Source organism: Puma concolor, chromosome D1, assembly GCF_028749965.1.
Source record: "Puma concolor isolate L17-30 chromosome D1, mPumCon1.1.hap2, whole genome shotgun sequence".
Lineage (NCBI taxonomy): Eukaryota > Metazoa > Chordata > Mammalia > Carnivora > Felidae > Puma > Puma concolor.
In genome coordinates, this window is record NC_141676.1 from 38,238,823 (window position 1) to 38,260,440 (window position 21,618).

The 21,618-nt window shown below is 42.4% G+C and overlaps 1 protein-coding gene across 4 annotated transcripts in view; it reads right to left on the reverse strand.

Moving 5' to 3' along the window:
• Positions 1 to 1,601, reverse strand: part of ANO5 (anoctamin 5) — a 96,552-nt gene extending 94,951 nt beyond the window's left edge. For 2 of the 4 annotated variants that reach the window (XM_086677810.1, XM_086677809.1), the window contains exon 1: positions 1,429 to 1,601. In XM_086677810.1, coding sequence (XP_086533936.1) covers positions 1,429 to 1,468 — 40 coding nt within the window. In that variant the 5' untranslated portion in view covers positions 1,469 to 1,601. The remainder of the gene's footprint in view (positions 1 to 1,428) is intronic. The other 2 variants (XM_086677812.1, XM_086677811.1) reach the window with 1 other exon arrangement.
• Between the last annotated feature and the right edge of the window lie 20,017 nt (positions 1,602 to 21,618).

The following is a 21,618-nucleotide window of genomic DNA, read 5'->3' on the forward strand; positions in this document are numbered from 1 at the left end:
ATGCCACAGACACTTGGAAAACAGTTTGGCAGTTTCTCAAAAGTGTTTAATGTAAAGCTGCCATATGATCATGTAATTCCATTCCTAGGGATATACCCAAGAAAAACGAAAAGCCGTTCATACAAAAATCTGTACATGGATGTTCAGAGCAGCATTATTCGTGGCAGTGAAAACTGGCAACAACCCATATGTCCACCAATTGATGACTGGATGAAATGTGGTTTATCTCTAACAATGGAGTATTAGGTGGCAATAAAAAGGAAGCATGCGAATTACAACACGGATGAACTTCAAAAACGTTACGGTAAGAGAAAGAAGACAGTTACCAAAGACCACATATTGTAGGAGTCAGTTTACAGGAAGTTTCCAGAATAGGTACATCTGCAGGGTAAATAAATTAGTAACTAAGGGTAGACAATGGGGGTGTGACTGCTAAGGTTTCTATTTTATGGTGATGAAAATTACATCGTGGTGATGATTGCAAAACTCTGTAAATACACTAAAAGGCACTGAATTGCACACTTTAAACGGGTGACATGGTATCTAAAGTGTACCTCAATAAAGCTGTTTAGAAGAGAGAGGAGGATGCAGTAACGCGTTCCATTTCCTAGCGCCTCTCAAGACTGGATCATAAGACTACTTTGACCTTTTATCGCCTAAAAACACTGTTGCCATGTTTAAATCTAATACCACACAAGACATGAAAACAGAGTGTCGCGGAGGGAACGGAGTATCGCTGAGAGTCCTGGAGATAGTCCCAGAAACATACGTGCATTCTCAGGAACATGTGTGTACCAAAACAGACCCACAGAACATAGGTCTGTGCAACGGCCTTGGCAAACAATGAACAGACATTTCTCCACGGAACTAAAGATTGCATGAAAGCTGGTGAAACAGCAGCGTTCCCAGGTGCACCAGAATCCCAAACTGAGCGATCTTAGAGCCTGGCGCTCGCATAATTAACAGGGATCTCAAAGCTTGGCCAGTAATCGGCAAATGGAGAGAGGCAGAGGGACTCAGGGGCCAGCTCCCCCACCCATGGCACCGCCGTCACGCACCCCAAGCTGCGGCTCTCCGTGGGAGTCCGAGGCCGGAGCGCCTGAGCGCACACGGCCAGCGCGCTCGCCTCGCTCCCTGCATTAGTCAACCGCTCGGCGGCGCACACAGGAGCGAGGAGGGCGGCCTCAGAATCGCAGGGGTCACAGGACACAGGTCCCCGGCTCGCGCGAGTAGCAGAGGAAACACAGCGCGCCGTCACCCAGCCACCCGCCGGGGCAGGGGCTGTTCATCTTGCAGCCCCTGTCTCGCGCAGAGCACGCCACCCCGAGAACGTCCCCGGGATCCAGGCCGCAGGGCCGCCAACGTCCCCCGGGGTCCCCGCGCCCGGGGCCGCCCTTCCCCCGCGCCACCGAGTCCGCCGTCTCCTACCTTCCTCCTGCACCATTTCCAGGACGTCTGGGTCGCCCATCTGCGCCAGCTCGTTAATGACACTGACCGAGGTGTGGCAGAGAGAGGACCACTGCGACTGGCGGCGAGGTTTGGGGGAGAGGCTGATTTGGATGGTGGGCAGCCGTCGTCGCTGCTCCGACAACCAGCAGGGGCAGGCTTCGCTCGTCTCCCCCTTCAAGACCACGTTCTTCTGGGTCTCCGCCTGCCTCCGCTCCTGCGGGAGGTCGGGCTTCTTCTCCAGCCGGTACTTACTCTCGACCTGCTTCGTGCCCTTCGCCCTGCGCTTCACCTTCCTCTCCCGGTGGCGCTCCCGGGAGCCCTCCCAGTACCCTCCCCGGAGCGTGCAGGACCCCGGGGCGCCCTGGCTCCCCGCCTGCTGCCGAGCCTCGCTTCTACTCCTGCTCTCCCCGGCCGGCCCCTCCCCGTCGGTCTGGTCCTGCTCTCCCCGCCCCTCTCCGCCCCTCCCTCCCTCCAGACCCGCTGCCACCCCTCCCTCGGGGGCCGCCCTTTCCCCGCCCCCTGGCCCGGCGGGCTCCCAGCCCGCCCTCCCCTCTCCCCTCCGGCCGCCCGGTACCCCCGACTCCGGCTCCGGCTCCGCCGCCTCCTCGGGGCCCGCAGCCTCCCGGCTCTCCCGGCCGCTCAGCCCCATCAACAGGTCTTGCTGGTCCCATTCCACCCGGTTGTCCCAAGCCCGAGACGGCTGGCCTTCCCCCGCTGTCTCCTCTCCTCTCTCCAAACCCTCCTCCTCTGATCTCCGCCGAGCGGCCTGGTCCTCGTCCATCTGCCTAGCCTTCCGCCTTCCGCGGGTGGCACTCGGACGGAACCCCCTCCCAGTTGGGGAGTTATTTTTTGTCGGGTGAGAAAAAGCCCCCCTTCCTTAAGGCGACCCCTGCTTTAAGGCCGGCGCGTGGGCGTGTCTCCGAGGTTCCTGCAGCCTCCCCCTCCTGCCTCTGCCACCTGCCGCGGGGGTCTCAGCTTTTCTCCTGACCGGGCCTCCCTCCTGGGCGCCGAACCGGATCTCTCTCTAACAAATCTGGGGACAACTCATACATTTTTGGCCTGAGTTCGAATTCAAGCAATGCCTCTTAAAAGTTGAATGGCATTGGGCGAGTTTCTATAAGCTTTAGGTGCCTCGTCTTAAAAATAAGAACACAGCACCCACCACCCAGGGGTGTAGTGAGTATAGAGTGATGGCATACTGCACTAAAATCTCGCTGCTCTCAGAGAACTCACCCATATTACTTTGAGCCCTGCCTCTAAGTGTCCCTTAGTGCCTTGAGCAGAGTGAACGGTCCCACTCTTCACAGGATCCTCTGAACTGGTTCTGTGTTGTTGAGACCCTTCCAACCGCCAGCTCCCCAACGTTGGGAGATGAGGTCAATTACTGTCTAAGATGGGGGAACAGATGAATGACAGTGTGCTGAGGGTGAAGCAGTGGTCTGAGCTGAAGGCCTTGACGGTGCTCAGGAGGTAGTGACTGAGTTTGGGGCAGGGATGCAGTGATTTAAGAATAAGGAGGAGATGACCAGGGAAGACTTGACCTTTCTTCATTTTTATGCTGTTCTTTGTTTTCCCCTTTCTATTGACATTTTGGAACTGAGAATTACCTTTTTCAGATGAGTAAACAGGCCTAGAAAATATTTTGGTGAAGGTCATGGTTAACTGTGGAACTAAAAACTGTCTTCTTTTTCTCCTTTTCTTTCTTTCTTTCTTTCTTTCTTTCTTTCTTTCTTTCTTTCTTTCTTTCTTTCTTTCTTCCTTTCTTCCTTCCTTCCTTCCTTCCTTCCTTCCTTCCTTCCTTCCTTCCTTCCTTCCTTCCTTCCTTCCTAGAGATCTCTATACCTTGCTATCTGTTCCCTATTTAAACTTCTAGGAGTACATCAGTGCTGGTCAAGCAATTTGAGACTGTAGGCAATTCCTTACTCGATATGCTTTGGAACTGTGTTTGAAATGTGAATGTATAGGGGCGCCTGGGTGGCGCAGTCCGTTGGGCATCCGACTTCAGCCAGGTCATGATCTCACAGTCGGGGAGTTCGAGCCCCGCGTCAGGCTCTGGGCTGATGGCTCAGAGCCTGGAGCCTGTTTCCGATTCTGTGTCTCCCTCTCTCTCTGCCCCTCCCCCGTTCATGCTCTGTCTCTCTCTGTCCCAAAAATAAATAAACGTTGAAAAAAAAAATTTAAAAAAAGAAATGTGAATGTATGTAAGTCAAGCGATAGTCTTAAATGTGATTAAAATAAATCACTAGTTGTGATACAGTGTTTGGTTTTTCCAATTGAATATTAATCATTGTTTGATTCTAATAAGCTGTTTACAACATGATTTGTTTCATGTTCTTCCTGTATACCAGAACTCTGGTAGGTACTGTGGATATGTCATTGAACAGATGACTACAATCTTTGTTTTACATAGATTAAACAAAAATACATGCAATAAAATTATTTTTCTATAATTTTATAAAATCATGTTTTATATTCCTTGGTTCTGTACCATATTGGAAGTGACATATATGAGCAGACATTTAATGTTGATGATTTTGCACAAAAGTAAATGGAATTTTTGATGGTATATTTGCTGATATTTTATCAACTTTCTGTAAACTTTGTTACCAAAAAGTTGAAGGCTTCTTTTGTTCCTTTGTAAAGGTCTGTATCTTACCCACAACTCTTGGAGCTCTTAAGGAATTTTCTCTGTATTCTTATCACTGAAATATTTTATGTTGCTTATCCATTTACAGTTTTAAGATCTGTTTATTTCCTCCATTGCTACATCCTGCATCTTTCAACAGAATCATCGACCATACATTTCCAGAATTATTTTCTGAATAATGAATACATGTTCTTCTAATGTAATTGAATATACAGTTAAGTATTGAGTTGAGATAAAAAAATTTATCTTAAAAAAAAACACTCTTTTTTAGCCCTCCAAATGAGTTCTCCCTTTGTTTCAAGATTATTTGGCCTTTGCTTCAATGTTACTACAATCATCTGGTAGTGCCTTTTTTAAAAAAAAAAAATTGCCCTTTGTTGATGAGCATTAAGGAATGCACTTGTCATGATGATTAAAATAAAAATTTTTAAACATTGCCTTATGTTTCCTAGACTAAGGGTGGTATGCAAAAGTATTTAAATAATAATAGAAACATAGCTATAATGATATAAATGGTGACACTTTGAAAATCAAACTGTAAACTGGCAGATTGAAATAATTGCCAACTGAGAAGTAAAAGTATCAATGTGCTATGGGAAAGACACTTTAGGGGCACCTGGGTGGCTCAGTCGGGTGAGATTCCAACTCTGGATTTGGCTCTGGTCATGACCCCAGGACAGAGCCTCAAATTGGGCTCAGTGCTGAGTCTGGAGCCTGCTTGGGATCCTCTCTTTTTCCTCCCTCTGCCACTCATCCCAGCTCGTGCTCTCTCTCTCACTCTCTGAAATAATAATAAAAAAAAAAAGGAAGACACTTAAGGAGTGTCAGTATATAATGTGTGAAAGCCTGAGCTGTATGGAAGTTAAATGTATACACTTGAGCAACACCTGCATGTGAGTAATGTTTTATTCTAGCAACCTGATTGAGTAGATGGATCTAACTCTGAAGAGGACAAGTTCATGAGCTAGATTCTGGAGGCCAGAAGGGCCTTGAGAAGTCATCTGATGAATCCTCCACCCTCTATCCTCCTGGTATTCAAAGAAAGGACATGGGACCTCCAGTCAATATTCCAGATCAGTTGGCTTTCTTGATTTCTCCTCATATCAAGGCTCTATCTCCTAGCATTAGTTTCCTCCTTTGGGGTCTAATAGGCATTTATTATTTTTTAACCCCTAAAAATTTCATTCACTCCATTTTCAGGTGACCCTGGAATGATGTGGGAGTTAGGGACACTGACCCCTGCACAGTCAAAAATCTGCATATAATTTTTGACTCCCCAGAACTTAACTACTGATAGCCTACTATTGACCAGAAGCCTGGTGATGACATAAACATTATATTTTGTATGATTACACTAAAGTAAGCTAGACAAAAGTTTGTTAAAATCATAAGGAAGAGAAAATGCATTTATAGTACTATACTGTATTTATAAAAAGATTACCGTGCAAAAGTAGATCAAACCTTTGGGGTTCAAGGATCAACTATTTTTAACATCACTACAATCCTCAAAAAATCCACACCATGCTTTAAGGTGTGGAGCTTTGAACCAGGAATCAAAAGACATACATTCCATCCTTGTCTTTGTCCCTTGATAAGCTGAACAGCACAATGACCTTGAACAGATGACTTTGCTTTGTTGAGCCACAGATTTCCCCATCTGTGAATATTAAGGCTCTTACCTGTTCTGCCCATCTCTCAAAGCTGTTGTGAAAGTCAAACAAATCATAAGCATGAAAGGAGTTTGGAATCAATAAAAGAGTAACAAACAGGAGAAAGTTTTATTGACTGGCAGAGGTAAAGTCCTAGATTTACTAGTAGGTAGGAATACTAGTCGTGGGTGTTGTTTTTCCTCCACAAAATGCAGCTTCAACCATGTGTCTGGAATTTGCAGGTACTTTCTGACTCCATACAGATTCCTCATTCGCTATTCCCTGGTTTCAAAAGACAGGCTGTGTCTCTTTAGTTGCAAAATTTATCTCTCTGCATCCTGACTTTTTTTTTTTTTTAGGTGCTGGACCTTTACAATAAGCACTAGTTCTGTCTACTGGCTTACCATCTCATATTCTTCCCTCTTCTAAAAACAAACAAACAAACAAAAAACCTCACTCAAAGGCTGGCACCTGGAACCACTGTGGTCATCAAACACTGATTTAATACTTGGCACTCATGGACATGTTGATAATTACCAAGATAAATGCCTAGGATAGCGTGTCAACTCTGCCCTGTTACTAGGGAAATGGTGTTGGTTCCCAGACTATACGGATCATGGGGCACTGTCTCAGCGAAGGATAAATAAGGAACAAGGGTGTGTTACTCTCTCCTATGCCTGCTTAGGATGGCACCTAAGTTAGAAATGACACTCCACCACTTGCAATCTGCCAATGGCTTCTATCACATAGAAGGGAAAATTGAAATGTCTTTCTTGTCAGTAGGATTGCAATGCTATATTTCCATGATTTGGGCCTGGGTAAATCTATTATTTCCCATCTCTCTCATTATGCTCCAGCTATGCTGTCTTGTTGCTGTTCCTCAAACACAAAAAGCACTTATCCATTACTTCCCTCAAGCACTTTGCCCATGCTAGTCCCCCTGCCCGCCTATAAAGATCTTCACACAGATGCTTAATGGCTAACTCTCTTACATCATTCAGTTTCTACGTAAATGGCACTTCCTCGGAAAGAATTTTGATGACCACCCTAAGACAATAACCTCACATCACTCTACTCACCTTGTGTTACTTTTCTTCATAGCATTTATCTCTTTCTGACTCTAAATTTATTTGCTCGTGCGCATTTACTTGTGTATAAGCTCTACATAGAGGCTCAGGTTTTCCTGGTTCTTCACCGTGGTTTCTGTGGTGCTTAGAATGGTGCCTGACACAGAAAGACTCTCAAGAAATATTTCTTGAATGAATGATACAAACAAGGTTTATCACCAAATTTCCTATCTTTTAGTCTAGGCAGTACCTAACTCCCCCAATGCCCCATGCTTTCTAGCAGCTGGGAAAATAATCTAATTCTGAAAAAAAAAAAAAAAAAAAAAACTATAAAACTTCTATAAACAGTTTTACTAAAAAGCTAAAGAAGCTGGTAGAATCAGCAGATACAGACAGTAAATCAGGACTTCATCTCACCATCTGAGCACCAGTCTCTCGGCTTCTCTTGGAACACAGATGCTGGATCTTTGGCAAACAACGGCAGCAAATAGCAAGTCAAGAGCCACATATGCCTCAGTGCTACTGTCTTCCTGTATCAACAGTGTTCTTTAGATTTTTTTTTAATATTTATTTATGTTGGGGAGAGCACAGGTGGGGGAGGGCCAGAGAGAAGGGGACAGAGGATCTGAAGCGGGCTGTGCACTGACAGGCTGACAGCAGTGAGCCCCATGTGGGGCTCAAACTCACAAACCGTGAGATCATGACCTGAGCTGAAGTTGGACTCTCAACAGACTGAGCCACCCAGGTGCCCCAACAAGTGTTCTTTAGTGTAAAGTAATCACATTTTCTTGTTTAAATGGCAGGTGTTTAGTATTGCTATTTGTCTTTGGCATATACATAAATAGGGAATAAAAAATAAATGGTCTACACTGGCTGCATCAAATAAGAATCTGTATCTTGGGCCTTGAGTGGATATACCTATATTACTATAGTTCTCATTCATCTTTCACAGATAAAGTTTTCCATCAGTGAGTCTATGTTCACTAACTCTATTCTCTGTACCATCACATCCTTTTTTGAACCTTATTATAGCACTGAAGGGTCATCACACTACCCTTAGAGATTATCTTTCCTGCTGTGTATCAGTCATTATATCAAGTGCCTCCTTCCAAATCCTTCCATTGGTTCTCAGGACCTATGCCATTCTGAGTCTCCATAATTCTCACTGTCCCACTCCAAAAGTGCACATTAGTCAGACTGTTTTGGATCTGGCAGACCCATCCCAGGTTTGAATGCTCCCTCAGACCCCTGGTAGCTGCACAACCGTGAGCTAGTGGCTTTACCTTGTTAAACCTTAATTCCTTCATCTATATCATGGAAACAGTTGTATCTACCAAATGGTGTGGTTATGAAGTCCTTGACACACAGGAGGCATTAAATGAATGTGAGTTTTCATCTTCCTCTAGTACACTCAATGATTTCCTTGATTCTTTCAGGAAAAAGATTTGTCTCAGCAAAATGTCCCTTTTATTCCCATTTACTGTTTTTCTCCACTAACTATCCTTCTTTAAGACTCTTTCTTGGGGCGCCTGGGTGGCTCAGTCGGTTGAATGCCCAACTTCGGCTCAGGTCATGGTCTCACAGTTCATGGGTTCAAGCCCCGCATCAGGCTCTGTACTGACAGCTGGGAGCCTGAAGCCTGCTTTGGATTCTGTGTCTCCCTCTCTCTGGCCCTCCCCTGCTCATGCTCTGTTTCATTCTCTCTCTCAAAACTAAATAAACATTAAAAAAAAAAAAGATTCTTTCTCAAATATCCAGCTCCACACTTACTTCTCATTGAAAAATTCTAAATTTCTCATGAAATTTATGTCACTTGTATGTTCTAACATTACCTTAATTTGAACAAATCAATCTTCCTTCAGACTAGTTCAACTCCAGCTCTCCCACTTATTTCAAAGTTATTAGGGTTATCTCAAGCTACTGATTATAATAGCTAGGTAGGTACTATTATTATTATAGGTAGGTACTTATTATCAGATATCTCTTGTGTGTGTTGCACATCTTCTTGGTTCACCCTTTCTCTTAAAATCAACTTTATTGGGGTGTAATTTATAATAATTATGATTATACTAATAATTGAGTTCATCAATTTTAAGTGTGCAATTAGATAGATTTTGTGATGTGTATATAAATACCACTTTCACCACATAGAACATTTCCCAAAATTATTGCATGCATTTGTAGTCAGTCCCCTTGCCCCACCCCCTGACCCCTGGCAATCACTGATATTCTATCACTAGTATTGGGGCTTACTTTCTTTCCATTACAGTTTGTACTATTACAATTACTTGTCCACGTGTATAATTTGAAAGGATCTTGCCTCAACTCCCCTGAGGACCTCTTGCTTTCTGCCCTAGGGTCTCTCTACCATGACGAAGTGGGGTTGGTATATGTGACCACCCTGCTACTCTGACACATGTGCAAACCTTTAAGGAGGAAGTTAGCACAACAGGAGATGGCTCTGACAATAGGGTTATTGCCATTCTTTGATGGGGCAATTCTGGGATGCATTTAACCTAGCTCTTCAAGGGTATAACAGAAGGACCATTCCCCATTTGCCCTTGGATCTGCTCCTCCTTCCTTTCCATGTTTGACACTTCCCAGTATTCCCTCCTTCCCACTCCACTTCCTTAAAATCACTTCCCAAAATAATTTTTCTGTGCAGAAGTCTTACCTCAGGTTACTAGGGGAAACCCACACTAAGGTAGAATCATTTTTTGTAACCCTATTTTTTAAAGCATTTAGGAAATTGAGGAAAGGGGGGGGGGAGGGAGGGAGGAAAAAAGGAAGAAAGGAAGAAATTAACTGCCCAGAATTGCATGGCTGTTAAAATACAGAGCAAAAGCTTGGATCCAGAACAGCCTGACTCCACATTTCATGCTTAATCACTATATTGCTTTTCAAGGTAGAAACTAAAATTAGCTTTGATTCTGCCCAATATGTTTATGATGTATATCTAAATTACCAGTGTTCTGTCATTTCTTCTTTTAAAATGCCTCACTCATCAGTTATTCACAACGCTTTCATCTAGTTGGAAACCACAATGGGTAATTTCTTACTGCTATCACTTTACAGCCTCCCTCTTAGATTCCTATGACAGCCTGATAGCTGATTTTCTTCCTTGCCATCACGCAATATTATTTACAGATAAGTGTATTGGCTTTGGGGGTTGATAGCACTGATTCAAATCTTAATTCTCTCAGTTCTTAACTATGATATTTGGTGAGGTTTTTTCCATTTCTTTTTTTTTTTAATTTTTTTTTTCAACGTTTATTTATTTTTGGGGCAGAGAGAGACAGAGCATGAACGGGGGAGGAGCAGAGAGAGAGGGAGACACAGAATCGGAAACAGGCTCCAGGCTCTGAGCCATCAGCCCAGAGCCTGATGCGGGGCTCGAACTCACGGACCGCGAGATCGTGACCTGGCTGAAGTCGGACGCTTAACCGACTGCGCCACCCAGGCACCCCTGGTTTTTTCCATTTCTAAGCCTCAGTTCCCTTATTTATAAAATGGAGAAAGTAATTCCTAACTTACAGGGTTGTTTGGTGCAATAATATAATAATTCATATGTTTTCATTTGTTTAAATATTAAACTATAGCATGCCATATCCATTTTATCACATTTGCTATTATTGTTGTTGAGCTGATTTTAAGTGGTAGAGTCCTGAAGAAGCTAGAGCCTTTTATTGTTAAATGTTTATTCATTCCTTGTGTGTGTATGTGTGTGTGTGTGTGTGTGTGTGTGTGAAAGGATTTATTTTTACTAGTCTATATACTTCTACTAATCTATGAAGCAAGCCCAAAGATTTCTGGACTTTGAAATCAAGTGCATGACGCATAAAAATGTCAATATAAATATTGCTGGAAGCAATGGAAGGAACTCTTAAGACCCAGGGGACTCACATATTGATCAAAGTGCTCCATTATGTGGCATTCAGATGATCTTTTGTGCTGTGGCAATGAAATAAAAGCTTCTGAGAAATAGTAGGTTCCCATTAAAAGATGACTTAATGCTTGGATTCAAATATCCTTTAGCCAATTTGTAGTCCCTAAAATATATTATACCCAGTACCAAAATTTTAAGAAGTCCTTAAAACTGGGGTTAAATAGAAAACTAAACTCGATTGAAATACAGGAGCTTCAAGTTAGTCAAAGCGTACAATTACGTATGCTAAAATTGGTCAGGCCTTTTATAAGATATGTTCATGAAAACACAGTCTATTTTCAAAGTATCTAATTTGGTTACAATTTCAACCATGAGTACAAAGAAAATGTGATTAAAGAGTTTCACTGCCTCAGTGGTTACATCTGGGGTTTTATCTACCTTATTAAATCCTCCTTCATGTTCTCCACCCAGTGGCTACATGGTTTCCACTAGTAGCATAAAAGCATCAAGAATATACTTGACTCTCCCAAATCATGAGCATACTTGCAACTGAACCCACTGTGGTTTGTAATTTCATGTTTAAGAGAAAGTTTAAGGAGAAAGTTTGTAATCACATTCTTTATTTAGTTCTCCCAAGCTGGATACTTATTTGTAGTTGCAAAGTCACAGGGGAAAAAAAAAAAAAAAAAAATGAGCCCACCAGACTTAATTACATAGTTGCTTTACATTAAGGGGATGGTTCTAATTTGAATTGCCAGAAAGGTCAGTCTTCAGAAACAAAGAAATGGGAGCCCATAAAATAAAAACAGGTCTGCTTCAAAAATTAATATACACTCCACTGAGGTCAGAGAAGTCCCTACAGTTGGACCCCAGGACAGAGTCTAAAGAACCACAACTTGTCCAGGTAAGGAGGGTGTTAGCTGAAAGAGAAAAGAACTGATGGGAACCCCAAGCATATTTTACGTCTGTGATGATCTAATTATTTGTTGACTATTTGTTCCTTCATTACTCCATGAGAACATGTACCATATCTGTTTTACTCATCACTGCATCCACCAGAGGCTATAGGACAGGGCTTAATATAAGCATATTCAGGGGGGGCGCCTGGGTGGCGCAGTCGGTTAAGCGTCCGACTTCAGCCAGGTCACGATCTCGCGGTCCATGAGTTCGAGCCCCGCGTCAGGCTCTGGGCTGATGGCTCAGAGCCTGGAGCCTGTTTCCGATTCTGTGTCTCCCTCTCTCTCTGCCCCTCCCCCGTTCATGCTCTGTCTCTCTCTGTCCCAAAAATAAATAAACGTTGAAAAAAAAATTTAGAAAAAAAAAAAGAATATTCAGGGATAGATAGCCAGATGAATTTCTTCTTCATTGTTTTTCTCTCTGCTAGTTTCTTTGGTGATTGTCTTCTCTCCCCAACTAGGTTGTAGTCATCTGAGAGCAGAGACCACACCTTAGATCCCTCCAAAATCCTTCCCAATAGTGTTTCATTCAAATTGGTGTCAATACCTACGGATTAAGCTGTCAAGCTGTCAGTCTGAGAAAGTAAAAGATAGGGAAGCAAGAGTGGTAGCAAGGAGTTGTCATGATTTCTGCATACCACACCTTTAAGCACACATTGAATTACATGAAATTCCCAAATGTGTCCATTTTGACATAAAAATTCCACATTCATTTCCTATAGTTCCTTGTAACTACTGAAGAATGAGTTATAAGAGTTGAGAAACCAAGAAAAATCATGACATTTTGGGTGGGCAAAATGAACTTTAAATCATAATTCTGCTACTTACTAGCTTTATAATCTTGCACAAACTTCTAATTCTTGTTGGAGCTCAGTTTCCTCAGTTATGAAATGGGCATAATGCCTTTTTTTGAAGAGTTATAGAGATTAGATGAGCTGAGAACTCTAAAATCTCTACCTGTTCCAGATGCTCAGTAAAAATAGTTCCATTTCCCAATATTCTTGTGCAAGTATCAACATCTCCTTTTCTCAATGTGTTTATCTACAAAACAAGCAGAAAAAGATAAGGAAATTAAGTATGGCTCAGAGCTCATGCTCAGAACTATACTATGTTATAGTCTTCATAATGGCATTAAAGTCAAATTGCATAAAAATTAATAATCCTTCAGACAAGTCTAAAAGACATGAAAAAAAAGGCGTGTGTGTGTGTGTGTGTGTGAGAGAGAGAGAGAGAGAGAGAGAGAGAGAGAGAGCAGAGAAAGAGAGAGAGGGTGGAGGGAGAAAATGATTACAGATGCCTGTGTCTGGTTCAGGTCACCTATTTTTTCCTTCTCAATGCATGAATGAATGATTAGTATGTGTCACACTTCATAAATCTCCGGGTGCCTTCCCTTCATTTGTTAGGAGCTTGAAATGTTTATCTTCGAGTCAGAGTTTGCAAGTCTGCTCACACTATGAGTTCAGTTGTTTTGAATAATAGAAAGTTAATAGTACAAGAATATGTATCATTTTCTTCACATTTAGGGATATTCTTCCTAGTCATTTTAATGCACTGATTTCAATTCTATCTCTGACACTGTTCTAAGGACTTTACATATATTAAGTCATTTAATCTTTTTAGCAACCTCGTATAACAGAGGCTATCCTCCCTCTTTTTCTGACGAGGAAACTGAGGCACACAGGGTTTTTAATAACTTGCGCAAAGTCACATAGCCCATAACTGGCGGAAACAGAATTCTCATGGAGGTGAATAGACTCCAGCAATCACGCTCTCAGTCTCTGCTCTATTCTGCCTCCTAATGGGTTATTAATTTTGTACATTACAGCTGAAAACTCTTACTACCTAGCAGATGTGTTGTAGGTGAAAGCAATTACCAATCAATGTTATGGAGATGCCCCTGGGTGATGTGCTGACAAAGATAACTCTCTAACTGCATCTAAATGCACCATTAAAGTTTCATTTATATGAATCACAAGCTATGCCCTTTAAGATGGATGAGAACCTAAGGCTGGGCACAGGAGGAGAGAAGGAGAGAAATGAATCCTGGGGCATTGGAAAGCTGCAGAAAGGTCAGGACTGGATTTGGTGACTCAGTAACAGGAAGGCAGAGGGGACAGAAAGGGACTTCCCTGTTAGGTTAAACTATCACAACTGTGAGCTCACTACCATGAGTCCCTGTTTGTGAATGAGCAAACTAAACGACCGAGAGTTTAAGGTCTTACCCATGGTCACATAGCTGGTAAGCATCAGAGCATGGACTGGAAGTCATGTCTGACTGACAGCGTATTTATGTGCCATTTCCTCCATTACCCTGTGTACCTTCTAGGGAAAGGGAGACTAGTGGGGAGAGGTGTATCCAGAGTCCTACAAAGGGGAAGTGGAATGGGTTGGAGATGAATAAGCCTCTTTCTAATTTCCTAAGATTGCCCTGTTTTGGCTTTTTATTTATATTCTTTTATTATAAATTTATGTCAACTTGTTATCATCTCTACTTAACTTGAAAGGACTTTATTGATTGGCTGTGATGTATAAAGTATGGTGCTTGCTGCTGTGTATTTTTGTGGTTGGCGGTGTCGGTAGAGTGGAGGGATAAATATTTTACCTTCTAAACCTTCAGGGAACTTAGGATCCAGTTAGAGAAATAATATGCACATTTTGTCCAGGATAGAGCCCAAATTTCTGAGCCCAGCAGAAAAGGGTCTTCCCAACTGGACCATAGCCTTCCTTAGTGACCTCAAAACTCTCTCCTTCTACTCATCTCGACCTCATTCCAAGGTCTTCCACATACTCACCATGCAGGTTCTTGCCTCTGTGCCTTGGTAACTACAGTTTCCTGGAATGTGTCTCTCATCTCTGGGTACTCCCCTCTCTCCTAGCAGATACTGATGGCGTTATGCCTAAGGAACAGTCACATGACCTAGACTTTGCCAATCAGACACTTCTATTTGATTCTTTGGCTCTTGTGCAAACGGCACAAAAATAAAAGATCTGAACTCATCCAACCATGGTGGCAGGTAGGACGTCACAGAGGGACCATGCTCAGGTACGTGATGTGGCAGCAGCAAATCGAGGACGGCCAGGTATCCTGCCTAGACCATTTCTACCATAAGATGGTTATTGCCTCTCCTGTTCCTGGGCCCTTTGAAATGGCTTTGATTTCTGTCTCTTTCCCAAGTCCAGCCCTCTTGAGATATGTTGAATCTCTGAGCCCTGACAGTCTTTTGCCAAGTCTCCTTCTGTGTTTGCAGCCAAAACCAGCCAATTGTCCTCAAACTGCAAAAACTGTACCTCTCAAGTGTTTTCTGATATTGTGGATCCAAATTAAACATTCTCTTCTTTGTGAAATATGCCACTTACTACATGAGAACATTGAAAAATACAGGTAACTAATCTGAAAGAATATTATTCTTTAAGTATATAGTAAAGTGCATAGTAAGTCCTTTAACAGAACCAGGAAGGAGTAAACTCAGGACTTAACTAATTAAAAGTTTATGTAACAAGTGGTCTTCCAAGGTTTTCTACCATATGTCTTTCTCTCCTTTTTTTCTCTCCCTCTTTTCTCTCCTCCCTCATTCTTTCAACAAATGTCACTGAGCATCTTCATTGTTGATTGGCATTATTCTGGGTTCTGGTGACACAAAATTGGCCAAGACAAATAAGGTCCCTATTCTAAAGAAACTTCTGTGTCTTGGGAGAAAGAAATAAACAGTAAACAATTTTAAATGATTATTTCAAATGGTTATAGGAACAGCAACAGAATAATGTTATCAAGAATTATTGGATTGGGTGCAAGGGGGAAGTTACTTTGTTTGTAATTTATACAGGAATATCTAGGAAACCTTCTTTGGGAAGAAGATACTTAAGCTGAGGCCCAAATCATGAAAAGAAGCTAATCTTACAAAGAATTAAAGAAGAGTAATCTAGGTAGAAAAAGTAGTATACACAAAGGCCCTGTGACATGTTCAAGTCCAGCCAAAGAGATCAAAGTGAAGGAAACCCAGCAAGTAAGATGTGGATGTTAAAAGAAGGGTAAGGAGGGGGTAGTAAGGGTTATTTCATTAGGACATAATGGGTCACCAAAATAGTTAAATTTTATTCTTTCATTTTTGATGGAATTTCCTCCCTCACCCCTCCATTCTATTTCTCTGAATTTCAACCTTCCTGATTAGGAAAGATCTAATTGAATATTACTCATCATCTTAGTTGCTTGTATTAATCAAGTGTTCACTCCTGTGACAGATAACCCTCAAAATCTCTCTAACTTAATACTGAATGGAGGAGAAGTGTATTTCTTACTCCATTAAATTCCAAACTAGTGTCCCTGATCAGTGTTTATTTAATCATTCATGAATCTTGACTAATAAAAGATTCACCATCATTAACATATAGCTTTCAAGTTTGCCCTGATATCCAGATTGGGGGTTGGTTAGGGAATTTGGGGAAAGAATGTGTGATCTCATGAGAGATTGGATGGGCCAGCTGGAAGAGATACGAAGCACTTTTGCTCATGTCCCTTTGGGCAGAATTGAATTACCAAACTGCAAAGCAAAGTGGAAAATGTAGCCTTGATGGTGCCCAGGAATAAAGAGAAATAGTTCAATCAATCACAGCCTGTGTCGTGAATTGCCCGAGGCTGCCTTTCTTGGTAGGTATCAGTGGAGCACAGTGTAATTGGCAAGCATTTTGAGGCTTCTTACTCCATACAGATGGGAGGTGAGTAAAGACAGAATGTATGTTAAAAAATGAAATTCAAGTAAATAGGATTTTTTTTCCTAGCGTTTTGGTCATGCAAACTATAGAAAATAAAGCTGGACAAAATGTTCTCACCTGATTGAGATCAGCAGAAAATACAGTGATTTTCCGAAGAAGGAACACATCATTGGGCAGGGCAGTGTGGTGGGTTGAATAGTTTCTTCTCAAAGATATGTTCAAGCCCTTACCCTTGGTACCTGTGAATGTGAACTTATTTGAAAATAGGGTCTTTGTAGAAGTAACTAAGTTGATTACTAAAGGATGAGGTCATCCTGGACTTAGAGTTCTCTCTACATGGAAACATGGAGTAAAAGGAAAGTAAATGCCCACCTTAAAATTTCCCCAGTCAGTACTTGCAATGTACCCCCACACTCCTTTGCCCAGCAAAGCACCTTCCTTCCCCCTTTTCAGGGATCTTTAATGAGCATGTAAAACATGCTCAGAATTCGGTCTTTCAGCTCAGCCTCAGCCAGCAAACTGCTGTGGAGCATTTGCTGTGTCTTGCTCAGGTTTCCCTTGTCAAAACCCAGGATTTCACAGCTGCTTGGAGGAACCTCAGCACGCCTGTGATAATACATGCATCCAGTCAGGCTTGAGCTCCTCATGCTCCGGGAGGTCAAAGTAGGGTATTTGTAGGAAAGGGAGGGGACAGATCCTCCCTTCAATTTCCTGGTGACTGAGTCCCATCGCAAGCATTGGAAGTTCCTAGACTCTCACCAGATCCCTCACAAAAGGGGTCCATCACACTCAGGTCCTAACTTCTCTCTTTCCCAGAAGCTCTCACATGACCCAAGGGGTTTGTTGGGCAGCAAACCTCATTTCATTGCCTCTGCTCTTTCCATCTCTTCCTTTGTCTTGGCACCTGTTTCTAAAAAAAGAGTTAAAAAAAAAAAAAAAGGAAATAAACTTTGTTCCTTTAGCCAAAGCAAAAGCCCCACCATGTATAACAACTTAAGTAAAAAGAACCCTTGGCAAAAGAGAGGAATATCGCCTAACTATGCACAGCTCCACTCCAGGTAACAGCCTCACTGCATAAGGAAAACGAGAAGTAAAGGAGGTGATTGTTGGTATAGAGCAAGTTGAGGTTGTCAGAGGCAAACAGCTTCTCTCCCGTGGCTGAGCCTATTCTGCTGAGGAGCCAGCAGAGACTTTGAACTTGTATTCCAGGTTCTGTGTGACTTTTTACTATTTCAAGCACCCACCTAGGGGAAGAAGTTCACTCCTCCAAGTCTTGGTGGGATAGTCGTTGATGAGAAGTTTATAAGGTGTTGCTTCCAGGCTTTGGTTCAATTCAACCACAGGATTTGGGTTGAGAATGGAAAGGATGGGATTTGGTGGCCCATTAGCCTATGTAAAAGGTCTCAGGAAAAGTGCCAACATCCATTTAGATCCATTTTGTACACGTAGAAGCTAAAAGCAGGCCTAATAGAAGAGGTGCCAGTTGCAGCTAAGGAAAGAAACCAAGAACAATAACAGAAAAGAAGGAGAATGATTATGTTTGAGGAATGAGTTCTGAGTCAGAAAAGAGAACAGGAAGGGAAATTAAGTGTGATATGTCAAAGATATATAGATGATATTGTGTTTGTTTGCCAGGATTGCCATAGCAAAATACCACTAATGGAGTGGCTTAACAGAAATTTATTTTCTCAAAGTTCCAGAGTCTATAAGTCCAAGATCAAGGTGTCAGAAGTTCCCGTTTAGTTCAGTTCAGTTTCTCCTGAGGTTTGTGAATGATCATCTTTTCTCTGTATCCTGACATGGTCTCCCCTCTGTGATGTGTCTCTTTGTGTCTCCAGATTTCTTCTTTTTTAAAGGACACTAATGATAATGGATTAGGGCCATTTTATTGATCTCATTTTAATTCTTTTTTTTAAGTTTAATTATTAATTTTAAGGGGGGTGGGGGAGGCAGAGAAAGGGAGAGACAGAATCCCAAGCAGTCTCCAGGAGCTGTTAGCACAGAGCCCCATGATGCAGGCTTGAACTCACAAACCATGAGATCATCACCTCAGCCGAGATCAAGAGTCAGATGCTTAACCGACTGAGCCACCCAGGCACCCCAATTATTTCTTTAAATAAATACCTTACCTCTAAACTTAATTATCCCCCCCAAAACCCCACCTCCAAATACAGTCACGTTAGAGATTAGAGCTTCAACATATGAACAGCTATCCATCCAGCCCATGGCAAGAACACAGGCATCTTGACTAGCCTGGATGGCTTTGTGATCTCAGTCACCTGCAAACATTACTGGATCCTTAGTGGTCACCATCAATGAGTACTCTCTCCCTCAATTCCCCTGACCTGGGCAGATGCATCATTATTCCAAGTTGCTTATAGTTCATTTCCTTAGCCCCCAGGAATCCATTGGCTATATCCAGCTTCTTGCAGCTAGGGCTCATCTGCACTTTTAGATAGCTTTGCGGGCGAGGACCTAGGATAGCCCAATACTGTCCCTTGCTCCTGCATAGTTTATACCCAGTTCATGGGCAACTCTTTCCCTTCCCTTGCTTCAATAAAGCCTGAGAGTTCATACCAATCCCAATGTAACTAGCTCCCTGTAGGTGGTCTGCTGTCATAGACTATGGTGGTATTCTCAGACATAAATTTTTCTCAAGTTTTCTCAATTTCAGAAACACAGTTTAATTCTTACAAGTGGTCCTATAAATATTACCCTGCCTTGATAAGCTTCAGGTAAAGGTTTATCCAACGCCTGGAGTAGCCAGGAGTGAGGACTCACAGTGTGGAAACAACTCGAAGGACATCTCTTTGCCAGTTCTTCTGCCTACTTTCCAATCCCTCTAAATTCTTGATTTGGTTGAGATTTTCAAGAGTCAGTTACAATTTCACATCTATTTTATTTTGGGATCCTGGTCAAATCACACATATACTTACCCAAATAGAGTCAGTGTATGTGAGAGAGAGAAAGAGGAGTGTACTAAAACTGTTGAAAACAATGGAGGTAGAATTAGACAGATAAGGATAAATAAGGAAGAGGAAAGAAGGGAAGGAGGATTGGGGGGAGAAAGAGAAAGAGAAATATGTTAAAAATATTAAAGGTGTTTATGCTGGAGTGGTGGGAAAGATAATTTAAGTTTTGCCCTCCAAACATTTTGCTTTTTCCAAATAGTTTATATTGATCCTTAAAATAGACTTTTTATTGTAAAATAGTTTTAGATTTACAGAACAATCGCAAAGGCAGTAGGGAGAGTTCCCATATACACCACAACCAGTTTTACTTATTAACACCGCACAATAAAATAGTACAATTGTTACATTAATGAGCCAAAGTTAATATACTGTCATTAACTAAAGTTCATACCTGTTCAAGTTTCCTTATTTTTTACCTAATGCCCTATTTCTTTTCCAGGATCCCACCCAGACACCACATTACACTTAGTAGGTCGTGTCTCCATAGACTCCTTTGGCCATGATATTTTCTCATTCATTCTTTATTTCTGATGGCTTTGACAGTTTTGATGAATACTGGCCAGATATTTTGTAGAATGTCACTCAACCGGGATTTGTCTGGTGTTCTTCTCATGATTAGACATTATTTGAGCAGGAAGACCAGAGGTAAAGGGCCACTTTCCTCCCATCATATCAAGGTTAAGTACTATCAACATGGCTTATCACTAGTGATGTTAACCTTGGTTAATTGGATGACACAGTGTTTGGTTTTATCTCCTTTTCATACTTTGGAAGGAAGTCACTTTTTTATCTCCTTTTCATTCTTTGGAAGGAAGTCACAATGTACAGCCCACACTAAGAGAGTAAAGAGTTATGCGCTACCTCCTTCAGGACAAAATAACTACATAAATTATTTGGAATTCTTCTACATGGAAGACTTATCTCTTGTTCCCTGTTTACTTATTCAATCATTTACTTGTATCAGTATGGGCTCATTGATATTTATTTTGTACTTTGGGTTATATGATGCTTTTCATCCTCAAAAATAGACATTGTAAAAATGAAAATATTTCTAAATTGACATTGCATGGAAATGCGTCAACAAACCATAAGTACCTTCAATTTAACTTTTTCAAGTAAGGCAACCTTAATCAAATGTAATTATCTTTGAAAAAAATAATTTTTCAAATAACATAACCATAATGAAGAGGATAAAAGGACTAAACAAATAACGTTTAAAAACATTTTTAAAACTCAGATAACTTTTGAACTCTATCTGTATTCTAAAGACAAAAAGAACTGTAAACTAAGCTTTCATTCTACTTGATAGATTTCACAGCAGTATGCGCATAGCAAATCTGAAACTACTTTCTGTGCATTGCAGTATTGAGTGAATGAGTAAAGGCGCTGATGATGTTTGGAGCTAGGGTTTTCCCTGTTAGAGAAGGAAGATACAAATATGGAAGAGAGGAAGGCTAGAAAGAACCCTGTACTTTTAGACTGGAATTTTCCATGGTTGAGACAGGAAAAGTACAAGATGACTTGGGAACATACTGTGGTGCCACAAAGTAAGGAAGTGCTGAAAAAAAAAAAAAAAGCTGGTGGGGGCACGTCAGTAGGACAAAAGGCTCTCCTGAAGGAAGCCTTTTTTTTTTTTTTTTTTTTTTTTTTTTTTGTAAGGTCGGCCACCTGGGGCCTCCCAAAGGACCAGCGTCCCCGCACCCTTAGCACTAACCCTGACGCGACAGCATTCACTTGGCAGACTTTATTTTTTTGGGAAAAACAAAAACCATGTACCTCTTGGGTTGGAAAGGACCCACTGACAACAGGGCAAACACGTGTGAGCAATAAATATGCTTGTACATTCAAGTATGTGGGGGCCCGAGGGGGGCCCGTGTTCTGTCATCTGACTCCCCCACCCCGGGCTCCCACCCACACCTTTCAGAGCATCAGAGCCCAGGGCCCAGGGCCCCCACCCCGCAGTACGGCCGCCTCCCCTGCCAGGAGGGCCTCTGAGAAAGATGGAGGGAGCCCAGCTGGGGCATCGCCCGAGGAAGACGTGGCCACCTCACGCCCCGGGGGCCGCGGGGCTGTGGGAGGGGGGGCCTCTCCAGAAGTGCTGGTGGCGGGCCAAGGCCCGCAGGAAAGGCAGGAAAGGCAGGGGCCTTTCCTGCGCAATCCCGTGGGTGGGCTTGGCTGTGTGGGGGCTGGGCCCTCCCCATAGAAGGCAGTGATGTCACCTTCCCAGCTTGGGGCGCAGCGAGGGCTGGGTGCCCAGGGTTGGGCCGAGCTGAACCCCCCCC